At 35.1% G+C, this 12,188-nt stretch overlaps 1 protein-coding gene across 1 annotated transcript; it reads right to left on the reverse strand.

The window, feature by feature from the left end:
• Positions 1 to 11,725: 11,725 nt before the first annotated feature.
• On the reverse strand, positions 11,726 to 12,177 carry LOC110030475. Its single transcript, XM_020733200.1, has 2 exons — positions 12,065 to 12,177; positions 11,726 to 11,997 (listed from the first exon to the last, which is right to left on the reverse strand). The coding sequence occupies exons 1-2, from the start codon at positions 12,171 to 12,173 to the stop codon at positions 11,726 to 11,728; spliced, it is 381 nt and encodes a 126-aa protein (XP_020588859.1). The 5' UTR covers positions 12,174 to 12,177.
• Positions 12,178 to 12,188: the final 11 nt, after the last annotated feature.

Genomic DNA, 12,188 nt, shown 5'->3' on the forward strand with positions numbered 1-12,188 from the left:
GCACATTCCTTTTTCTTTCTTTCTTTCCTCAACTCTACTTATTGTCATTGTTGTTGTATATTTTCGTTGGCTAAATATGGAGCTATTCGGGCATGCTTGAGGAGCACTTGTAAGATCTTTAGGGGAGCTCTCTTGGGGAGTTAAGACTCTCATCTCCAATTTCCTTGGTCGTTGAGTGAGGCTAGATTCACATTCATACCCCTTTAAGTACCGATCTCATAGCATGCTTAAAAAGAGCTCATATAATTGTTGGAGGATGTAGACAAATGCGAAATCATTTCCTCTTATCTTCTGAAATTTGCTTCGACCGGCTTGGGTTATGAATGGATTTTCTGTTTTCTTAGCTCATGGCGGTGCTTAATACTTGTAGCTTTGGTGCTATATCTTTGTGAAAATCTGAAAGCTTGGGTGTTCTCTTTGTGAAAATCTAAAGATTTTTTGGCATTTTTTTGAGGAATCTGAAAATGCGGTGGTTCCATTTTTGGGAGAAGTCCCAAAATTTTGGGCGTTCGCGATGTTTTGAGCCTTGCTTAAGGAAAGGTGGTTTATACTGCTTGAGCAACTTCATATATGGTAGCATCTACCTCATTGTTGATGTGGACTTAAACTGATTTACTTACACCTCATTCAATTCTTGTATATTTACATCCCTGACATCCAAACTTCAAGATTTACCTACGCACCACTCAATTGTTATGGGGCTACGTGTCCAACACTTTAACCTGATGTTTCATATATGCCATGTAATTCTTGAGTATTTATACATCTAAGTAGCTTAAGCTTTAAATTCCTTGCAATCGCAACATTCCTCTTAGGGATGTAAAGTTATAGCAGTTTTTTTTTTTTTATGCACGAAAAAAAGGGATTGGGTGCCTTTTTATACCTCCTACTAAGTATCACTCTCATTTACAAATCTTATTGCCTTTTAAATTGTTTCTTATATCCATACATTCACATTCCTGTTTCTTATAATGAATTCATCTTCTTCGAGTTTATGACTGATAGAAACAAGGATAATGCTTATTTGGTCTTTTTCTTCTTTTTCATAAATTTGATTGACAAAGTTCATAGATAGAAAATTCTGAAATCGGTTGAATCTATGCTTCTCTCTCATGCTGGTGGCATGTGTTTCTGCTTATCAGTGGGAGTTCTTTGAGTATGTCTACAAAGACATGGCTCTCTATGGTTACAGGTTAGAAATGGGTAAACATTCACGGTTGCTCGTAAAAGCTTCTAAAGCTGGGAAGGTAAATGACTAACAATTGGCCATGTGCTTTTGTTAATTTATATTATAAGCATACAGGGATTTGTGGTATTTGCATAGGATGCTAGTTAAGTTTTTCTTTTTTCGGTTTACATACATGCCACTCAATTCCTGTGCTTTTACACTTATTTCACCTGAATTTTAATTTTTACATTCATGCCACCAAATTGTTGGATGTTTGCACTGCACCTAAAACAAAAAAAAAAGAGAGAGATTTACATGTACGCCACACGATTCTTTTGCATTCGCATATCTAACACACAAAATTATGCTTTTACATATATACCACCGAAAATTTTAAGTGACTGTTTTTTGTTCTATGTTTGTGTCAATTTGCGAAGATTTAGAGGGCTTTCCTACATCGAATTGTGCACTCTACGTGCTGATTTTTGGAGGCTGGCCCTTTAAGTGCTGATTTTTTGAGGCTTTTATACGTTGATTTGGGCACTTTAAGTGCTGATTTTTGGAGGCTTTTAAACACATTTTGTGACTGATTTGATCATTATTTTTGAAAGAATTTAAATGTCATTAGGCCGATTTGCTTGAGGTTCTGCCCCTGCTTAGTTGATTTTTTTTTGTTTTTTAGAAGTGGGTCAGCCTCCTTCTCCGTTGATTTGTTTTTGTTAATAGTTAAGTCAAAAAATGAGAATTTCTGATTCAATTATTTGGAAAACACTTAATTGAGGGTTAAACACCTTAAATCACTTTAAACACAAGTTAAAGTGAAGGCTTCTTAGATTTTAGGAGCACACCCGAGGTGAGAGTTCATCTACCTAATTCTGAGTGTAGGTTTCCTAGATTTTAGGAGCACACCCTAGATGAGAATCACCCTAGGTGAGAGTCCTAGGTGAGAGTCCATCTACCTAATTCTCAATGTAGGCTTCCTAGATTTTAGGAGCACACCCTAGATGAGAATTTCTCTACCCAATTTTCAAATGAATGATGAAACTAAGCACTTGACTTTATTTCATAAGTCGATTAAAACACTAAACATAAGAATACACGAAGATGTGGTTTATAACTTCCTTTTAATTAAATCAAGTAGTGAAATTCCCATCATGACTTAACCTACAGTGAAACTCAATGCTCCTGGATTTGAGGTTGAGCCTTACAGTTGAATACTCCTGACAATTGGGAACATTCCCAATGTCAAGTATAAGTCACATGCTCTTGGTCTTTTATACGTGACATCGTGTTTTGTTTTACTCGTTCGTGTTTTTTTATTATGATTTTCTTATGCCGGATTTTTTAGCAATTTGTTTAATTTTTCTGCAATTCGATGTTTTTTTTATTGCATTATTTACTTTAATGCACTTGCTAAATTCCTTAGGTAGAGAATAGTAGGATATATGTTCAGAGGTACACCGGGCCCTTGAGACCCAACAATAATCATACTTGCAAATACAAAACATAAACTCAAACTTGGAGTCGCTACAGTCTGGAGCTTGGAACAAGTCTTCATGGGCAGCAAGACGGAGAAGCAGCATGTGGAGGATGGCGTTTTACAACAGCAAAACCTTTCCTTATAATTAAACAACAAACCATAGGACTTCGAGGTAGTTTACCTAGCGCAACATAAATCCTCACTTTATCTTTTAGGTCTTTGCATAGCAATGTTGTGTATTTTAAGCTCTAACTCGCTTTAGGTTTTTGAAGTTGTCGTCCGACCCTCATATCTTTCAGGCTATTTGTATGACTGTATCACACAAATATAAGCCCTAAATAATAAAATTGTAAGAATGAAACATCAAATAACATCTTATCAAAATTGAAGCCAAACAATATTATAGTTTGAGAAGTCACCGAGCTTTACCTCAAGATCCGTGACATCCCCTACTTTTATTTCCTTTGACTCCAGAAATAATTATTCTCATTTGGTCCCTTTCCCCACTTGACTTTTCTATGTCCAACGTTGGAAACCTTAAACTTTGAATTCATGAAAATTGATACTTCTGATCATTATCGAGAGTTCCCTTAAGTGACTTCAGTCATTTGAAAGGTAATTAACTATAAGGGGTTTGCCTCTATAGGAAGCTTTAAGAACCCAGATAATATAAATCATATTTAATTCTTAATATTAGGTAGGGAGAACTTTTCGGTCAATATAAATTTTCGCAGATTAAAACGAATGTCATAAATTTTTTAGTTTATTTAATTGAGTCTCACGGATAAGTGATATGTCTATTTCTCGGGATAGGTATGTCGCTTGTAGTGTTGTGCTCGTTTATTTAAACTCGTATTTTCAAAATTAAACAATTACATTTCAAAACTATATATATATATATATATTATATTAAATCATAATCTTCTTCCCAATTTGACGGTCGACATAGAAATGCAAGTTTCTCTAGTTATTCAATGGCCAAATCATTGTAGGAATTTGCCGCCACAACAACTCTTCAAGAACCTAGCATTATCTGGTAATAAAGCTTGTAAACTAGTTGCTGCTAAAAGTTTCAAATAGGGTTTACAGACCAGGTTTGGACTGACCACAAATTTACTCGACCTGAACATGCTTAAACCCAAACCTTACCCCAATATTAAACAGGTAAAAAAATACAACCCGAACGCAGCCCGCCATCAACCTGCTAACCAAAACCTGACCCGGTTAACCAATTTAAAATTAAGGAAAAACATATAATCAGGTTTAAAAAAGGTCAAAATTGAGCAAATTTTGATTAAATTTGGGTCAGCTTCAAGTTGGCAGGTCAAATTTGAGTCAATTTTGGATTGCCGAGTCAGTTTCGGGTCATTTTCGGGTTGACAAGTCAACCAAACCCACATTGAAAAATTAAATGGGTCAAGATTCCTAACCAGAACCAACCAGAAAGTATTTGGGTCAACCTAAATCCAAACTTTTTGAGTCAAGCTCAGGTCGAGTTGGTGTGTTGGGCCAATTTTTGACACCCTAGTTGTTGGTCCCCTATGAGATGCTACACAATCTCCATGACACCAAAACACACTCGCCGGCCCTACTGTCTCTGTTCACACATATCAAAGGCAGAATTTTGATCTCCTGCAGCACTCGGCCCGTGTTATCTTTGATAGAACCATCAACTGGCTTGAGTAACTAAAAAGGGAAGAGTTTTACTACCAGAATCTTCACTTCGTAATTCCCCATAAACCCCACAGCTTTCCTTTTCTAGCAAGATCATAAAAATGAACGTTCAAGCTAGCCCAAGAAATTGACTGAATCTCATTGAATAGCCTTCATCATCTTCCAAATTGATCAAGAGATCCCAAAGAAAATTCTTGATATCTCGACAAATGATCATATGTTGACATAAGAAAATATCATGCACTACAGTCTGTACCTCCTCCAACATGTGTGCTCGTGTATTTCTTCATTGTTTAGAGGACAGGTTCGAAAATGTACACAACCCTTTCATCTAGTCCACCCCTCAAGCCACCACCTCAAATTCTACGAAGGAGAGTTCTTCTAACCTCAAAAGAGTAAATGCAGTACAAGTCTCTCAAACCAAGCCTAGATACCACACCAGGTTTCAAAAATTGATTGCACCTGAGCTAATTGCAAATTAGGATTTAAATAAGATATATATTGCATTTTTCTTTTTATTAATTTGATGTTTATCCTATAACAAATCTATTAGCTGGATGTGTCAATAATTTCCTTTATATTTGAATTTATTGGCAATAATCATTTCTTAAACTCTCTATAGAAAATGAAATGGTTCTGACTAAGTACGACAATTGAAAGAAGAAAATTTGAATTCTCCTCCCATATTTTATCCCCCCTCAATCATAAGATTTCCCACTCTCCCATGTTTCGATCCCCTCTAATCCAATTGCTTCTCCCATACATCCCACCCCCACCTATTCTTGATAACTGACTCTATTGTAGAAAACCTAATATGGAAACCCTCTAACCCCCTCTAAACATTTTTAACTTCTAAAGCTAATTTCTCCTCGGAATTTAAAAATTTATTCAGCATTTTTGGGCATCAATCTCTAAAATTTTCTTGTTCATTACTGTCTGATTTTGAATATTTGAGCTCTATATTTTCTCACATGCTGATCATTCTAATCTGCCTTATATGCTATCCGAGAGAATCTTGGAGAAAATTCTAACAAGTGATAAGCTAAGGTTTGATTTCATTTAAACGACATCCCATTTGCACATCTTTAAAGTATAATAAATGTCCTGCAATAATCTTTCATCATGCACACACATTTTTAGTACAGCTTTTATCAGACAGAACCATTACAAAATAGCTTTTGTATTTTCTTTTCCGAAAAACAATTTGCAATTATTCCTTCATATTCAGATTTTCTCCAATAATAGGAATATAGAGAATTTCCAATCTAGTTCCATATGAAAAATTCTATTAAAACGCTACAGATCAGAATGGAATATTAGTGGACAACTGAAAACTTTAACAATCGCACAGTATGGTTAACATCACTGTTTATACGTTTTTATTCTGATCTAAATTGTTTATGTTTTTTAGTTAAACTGGACCAAAGTACCATCAAAGGTACCAATTAAAAGAAACAAGAATATTGAGGCTATTGCATGCATGCAAATATGGTTTTTTTCTTGTTAAAAATCATAAAATATGGGATAAATCTGAATCATATATCCATGATCATGCAACTAGGTACCACATAAAGATAAATTATCCATGCGAAAAATATATATAATATGTCAAGTAATGTCAGTGTGTGTATGTGTGTGTGTCTGTATGTATGTATGTATGTATATATATATATATATATATATATATATATATATATATACATATTATACTCGCGCTTTCGTCCATGTCGTTGTCCTGCTCTGCTAGGGTTCTGCCCCATGGAGAACCCTAGCGATTTACTCGCATCTCGTCTGGCGGCAGTGTTGTAGTCGTCTTAGTCTGTGACAGAGCCGCTCTGCTACGTCTCGTCTGCGACAGAGCTGCTCTGCTGCGTCTCGTCTGCTACAGAGCCGATCGATTTTGCTGTGTCTCCTCTGCAACAAAGCCTCCCAGTCTGCTCGACTCTGCCTCTGTCGTCTACGACAGAACCGTTCGACACTCGTACAACTTTTCACTGTGTTGCAGGTTGACACTGGCTGAGGTAATGACCTCAGAGCTTTCCTACGCCGCCACGCTCGCCGGTGATAACCCCGCCAAACCCTCTTATGCTATAGTGATTCACAAACGCAGCTCCCCTTTCCACCTCGCAGATAGTGCAGTATTCCCACATATTTACCATGATTTTGTTGCAGGAAATGACGATTGCACTCTCATTAAAAAAGTAGAGAAAAATGCGGGCAAACCAACAATTTTCTTTTCTGACGCTGAAATTTCAACTCGTGCAGGAAAATACAAATTTACACTAGTTGGAAAGTTCCAATTAGGTTGCCCTAAAAGGAAGATCATCAGAAAGGTTTTTGAAGATTTCAAATTGGTTGGGGATTGATAGGTGGGTCATTTCGACAGAAGACATGTTATGATACAACTGAGCACAGAAGATAATTACACGAGAATTTTCTTAAAGAAACTATCACAATTGAGGGCAAATATATGAAATTGCTCAAATGAACCCCCAATTTTGATCTCAGTCAAGAACTCCCAATTGCACCTATCTGGTTCTCATTACTTGAACTCAAGCTTCATTTCTTTGACCTACCTATCTTATATACAATTGGGACTATCCTTGGAAAACTTTTGTAGGTAGACTTACCTACAGTTCATTTCTCAAGGCCCACTATTGCAAGAATTTTGATTGAACGAGATATTACATTACCAGATGTAGAAGAAGTCTGACTTGGATATGCTCCCAATGGTTATTGACAAAAAATCATTATGGAACAAAAACCATACTACTGCAAGCACTGCAAGATGTTTGGACACCCGCATGAGAAATGTTTCAGATTGCACCTACAATTGAGAACCAATAGTCAAAAACACAAACACACTATTAGTGCACCCCATGTGCCTGAACGCGCTCCCAACAAATCTGATGACAGCCAACCTGAGGAGGGAATCACCACAAAACAAGAGTTGGTGTCTGCCCCTGAAATCCCTTCTTCTGACCACACTACAACGGATAATGTTCAAATTGAAAATCAGGATAATCCCGCAGCTCCTATTCAAGAAGCATCAGGTGCAGAGGTAACAATTCACACTTCACATACACTAGAACCTATCGCGGTGGCAACGACTGTCTTTCCTCCTACTGCGGTGCTAACATCAAATCAGATTGAGGATCACATGAGTCAGTCTTCAGATGAAGAATGACAGGTTTACACTTCTCGGCGGAAGAAGAAGACTGAGGGCTCACTCCAACTTGGAAACTTAATGAATGATACGTTGGTGACTCCTGACAATGACACGACTCTTCAAAGTTTGTTATCTGGTTCCGCTCCTAAAACTAGAGGAAGAAGCAGGACTAAACTGACTCGTCCCTAACTACTTGTTTTCTGCATGTTTAAATTTATTTTACATTTTATTGAGTTTATCTGTATCTCTTGTTGGGGTATTACTGTACTTGTATCGTATGGTAGGATGCTTCTTTTGGGCTCTTATCATACAACCTTTATGCATCCTTTTCTATTTCAATAAAATCAGCCTTTGGGTTTTTCATATATATATATATATAAATAGCTATACATGTATTATGGATATTTGAAGTATTTTATGGCGTGTGTGTACATATATGATTAGGATTACTATGGTCAAAGTTATTATATTTTTTTAGCAGGTTTTTAACAGATTTATAGAAGTTTCTTAGAAAATTTTTAACTATTTATTACAAGTTTTGAGAAATTTATTACAACAACAGGCCTTTATCCCATTAAATGGGGTCGACCACATGAATCCTTTTTCTACATTGATCTTATTGAGTGTCATATTTTCATTTAATTCTAATAGATTACAACAACAAAGCGTTAATCCCACTACATGGGGTCGGCTACATGAATCTTTTTTCTTCATTTAATTCTAATAGATTAAGATCATTTTTTTATAAAATAAGCTCAAATCATTTTTAAGTCTACCTCGGTTTTTCTTAACATAAGTCAAATATAAACCATCTACTCTCCTAACCGGATCATCAGATGGTCGACTTTTAATATGATCAAACCATCTAAGATGACTCTCTCCAATCTTATCAAACACTAGAGCTACACCAACCCTTTAACAAATAGATTCGTTTCACAATTTGTCTCTAAGTGTCAAGCCACTCATCCACCTAAGCATTCTCATCTCAGGAATAGTTAAATTTGTTTTATATTTCTCTTTTAAAGGCAAATATCCTGCCACCGTAAAGAATTGCAGGTCTCATCATAATCTTATAAAATTTTTCTAGGTATCATCATCATCATAATCTTATAAAATTTCATAATCTTATAAAATTTTTCTAGGTATCATCATAATCTTATAAAATTTTTCTTTTCAGTCTAAGAGACACTTTTCTATCACACAATAGGCCTGAATAAATCCACTTGAATTCTAGTAATAACAGTCTCATCTATATCAACATCAATTTGAACAATAAATCCAAGATATCTAAAACGTTCACACCTTTGAATAATTTTATTGCCCATAGTTACAACTCTGCCACTAGAGCTACTAATACTAAAATTACATTCCATGTATTCAGTTTTAGATCTACTCAAAAGAAGGCCATTAGACTCTAATATAAACCTCCATAATTCAACTTTTTGTTGAGCTCTGTCTTTAGTCTTATCATCAGCAAAAAAACATACACCAAGGTACATACACCAAGGTACATACTCCTGTAGGTACATACTCCTGTAGATGTCCAGTAAGAGCATTCATAACTAAAACAAAAAGATAGTCAGATGTTATCTAACTAAAATAAAAAAAATACTTGGTGAATCCATTTTCTATTCAAACACAAATAACAGTTCTAGAATACATATCCTTAATGACTTGAATATAACTCATATTAAGACCTTTCTTTTTTAGACCTCTCCAAAGAACTTCTCTCGGAGCCTTCTGAAAGTTTTTTTCTAAATCAATAAAAATTATAAGTAGATCCTCCTTACTCACTTTGTACTTCTCCATCAAACCTCTCAATAAATATGTAGCTTCCATAGTAGACTTGTCCGACATAAATGCAAATTGATTATGAGAAATCTTTGTATCACGTCTTAACCTATGTACAATTACTCTCTCCCATAAATTTAAAGTACAACACATTAGCTTAATTCCCCTATAATTTGCACATGCTTGTCATCCTCTTTATTCTTAAAAATGGGCGACCAAAATACTCTTCCTCCACTCCTCAAGCATCTTTTTAGTTTTTAAGATAATATTACAGGTTCAGTACGATAATATTAAAGGTTCAGTAAGCCAAGAAACTCCCAAATCTCTTCAATACTTCCACACTTCAATTGGGATATCATCAAGTCTTACTGATTTTTCACCACTGGTTTTCTTTAAAGCCTCATCAACCTCATTTTTACTAATGCAACAGTAGAATAAAAATTATTGTTATTATTACTAATATTAAGATCACTAAGTATGATCGTATTTTTATAAACTTCATTTAAAAATTTATCAAAATAACTCAAGTTGAATATTTTCCTCAAGAAAAAATATTTTTTTTATTTTCATCTGTAATACACTTTACTTGAATTAAATCTCGACTTTTTTTCTCTTTGTTTGACTAATTTATAGATATATTTTTCACCATTTTTAGTATCTAATTTATTATAAAAATCACTAAAAGCAGATTCATAGCGTCACAAATTGTTCTCTTAGACTTCCTACAAGTCATCTTATATTTTTTCCAATTTTCTAAGTCTTATATTTTTTCCAATTTTCAAAGCTTTTACATTTAAACTGATTTTTATAACACAACTTGTTATATTTTATCTTGCCTTGCACATTTAAACCATGTTTTGAGCAATTTATTAGTATTTTAAAGATTATTTCATCTATAAATATGGAGTTCTAAGTCAGATAAGGCGATTCATGACATAAATAAATTCTTATTTGGAATGTTAAGAGTTTTCTTCTTCATCTATTTTTGTATTTGATCAATTAAAAAGTTTGAAACTAAAATATTCTCAAAGAGGAAAACACCTTATTCAAGCGTAAAACTACTTAATCAAGTTATTACATTTTACTCTTTCATCTTCTCTATTCATTATTAACTTTGTAACTTTTTAAAAGGTTTATGGCATCAAATTAAAACCCCTTGCATTTGAAATGCAATACTCATTTTACTTGCAACCAAATTGCCTCTAAGTAATTATGGGTCTGTTTGGCGCAGCTGCAGATTCTCAGCTTTTCAGTTGCAGCTTCGGTGGCCCCAGAAGGATGTGCTGTGGGGAAGTTGACTGTCTGTTTGGTGCAGCTGTGTGAAAAATGTTGTGAACCAGCTGTTAATGTAAAAATGACAAATCTGTCCCTGTCTGTTAAACTGTTTAAAATATTTCGATTTATTTTTATAAATATGGGCTTAATATACATCAAGTTTATAAAAAATATTATTTCTTTACTTAATTAAATGAACTAAATAGTTTTCAACATTCATTTTATACATTTAAAAAAAAAAGTAATTTGGAGCACAAATAGGTTTAAAATTTTTCTTCATCTATATATCAAAGTATATGAATATTAATTCATCTATACAAATAAAAATTTACAAACATATTTTATAAGCATAAAATATAAAATACATATATGCACCTTAAGCTACTAAGAAGTCGTTCTTTCTTACATAAAGACGTAGGAACTCATACAGTTTCTTACATCCAAAATAGCACAGAGTACAGAAATGTCACTCAACCACTGGCTAGGAGAAGCAGAATGAAAAAAAAACTGTAAAAAAACGACCATCGAGTAGCATGATGGTAGTGTTATTTCGAACAATGACACGTTGTAGCTCCCGTGTCTGCCACTCGTCGTCTGGAACTCGCAAATCACTACCACCGTCATCCTCTGCATCAGAGAAACTGTCCGCCCATCGGAAAAATCTGCATTGATCGGCAATGTTTCGGGGGCATGTATAAAACTTCCGACCGTAGCTATGTGCCTGCCGTGAGGTCAAAAGTGTGGTTTGCAGGCCACAATGACAAAGCACTCGTCGAGGGGTAGCAGACATCCTGAAAGTCATTTTATCCTGAAAAACAATGCAGTATAAAACATAATTATTACCATATTAGGTAATGAAAAAGGCTATCATCAAAATTGAAATATATAAACCGAAATAAAAACGCAAACCCCTTCACAAATTGTGTTTACAGCAGATCTGAATCGAAGTAATCAGTCTCCAACTAATGAGGCAGTAATCTTCTCACGAAGGGCTTTCATTTCACTCGCACCTTCTCCATCTTTCGTGCAAATTGAAGCATTGTCGTTCTCCTCTGTTGATAGAGATTGACCAATGCGGTATTCATAGGCTTCGACAGGTACTTCGTTATCATTGACCTCAACTCGCTCGAAGTCAACATCAGCTCGAGTTGGATGCCGTCGAATATAGTTAGTGAGGGCCAGAGTGGCTGACACTACCTGCACCTGTTGGAAATGGATAATGTGGCATATCTCGTAGTATTACCCATATTTTCTTCCAAACTCCAAAAGTCCTCTCAATAACGCCTCGTAAGGATGAATGTCTTCTATTAAAGACCTCTTTTCTGTTTCTCGTACGATTGCTGGCTCTCTGAAAATCTGGAAGATGATACCTTATGTCCGGATAGGGTTTAAGGTACCCCCTCTGCATTGGGTAGCCAGCATCGACCAAATAGTACTTCCCTGAAAAATTAAAAACTTTAGGGGAGCACACAAAAAATAAATCTACTTGTATTAGTAAGGTACTAACCCTGTGGTGGGTGAGGAAAATTGTACTCCGGATTTCTCGTTGCAATTTTGAAGATTCTACTATCATGTGCGCTGCCCTCCCATCCAGCCATTGCAAATGTGAAACACATGTTGAAATCACAAAC

Source organism: Phalaenopsis equestris, unplaced genomic scaffold (genome assembly GCF_001263595.1).
Source record: "Phalaenopsis equestris unplaced genomic scaffold, ASM126359v1 Scaffold000725, whole genome shotgun sequence".
Lineage (NCBI taxonomy): Eukaryota > Viridiplantae > Streptophyta > Magnoliopsida > Asparagales > Orchidaceae > Phalaenopsis > Phalaenopsis equestris.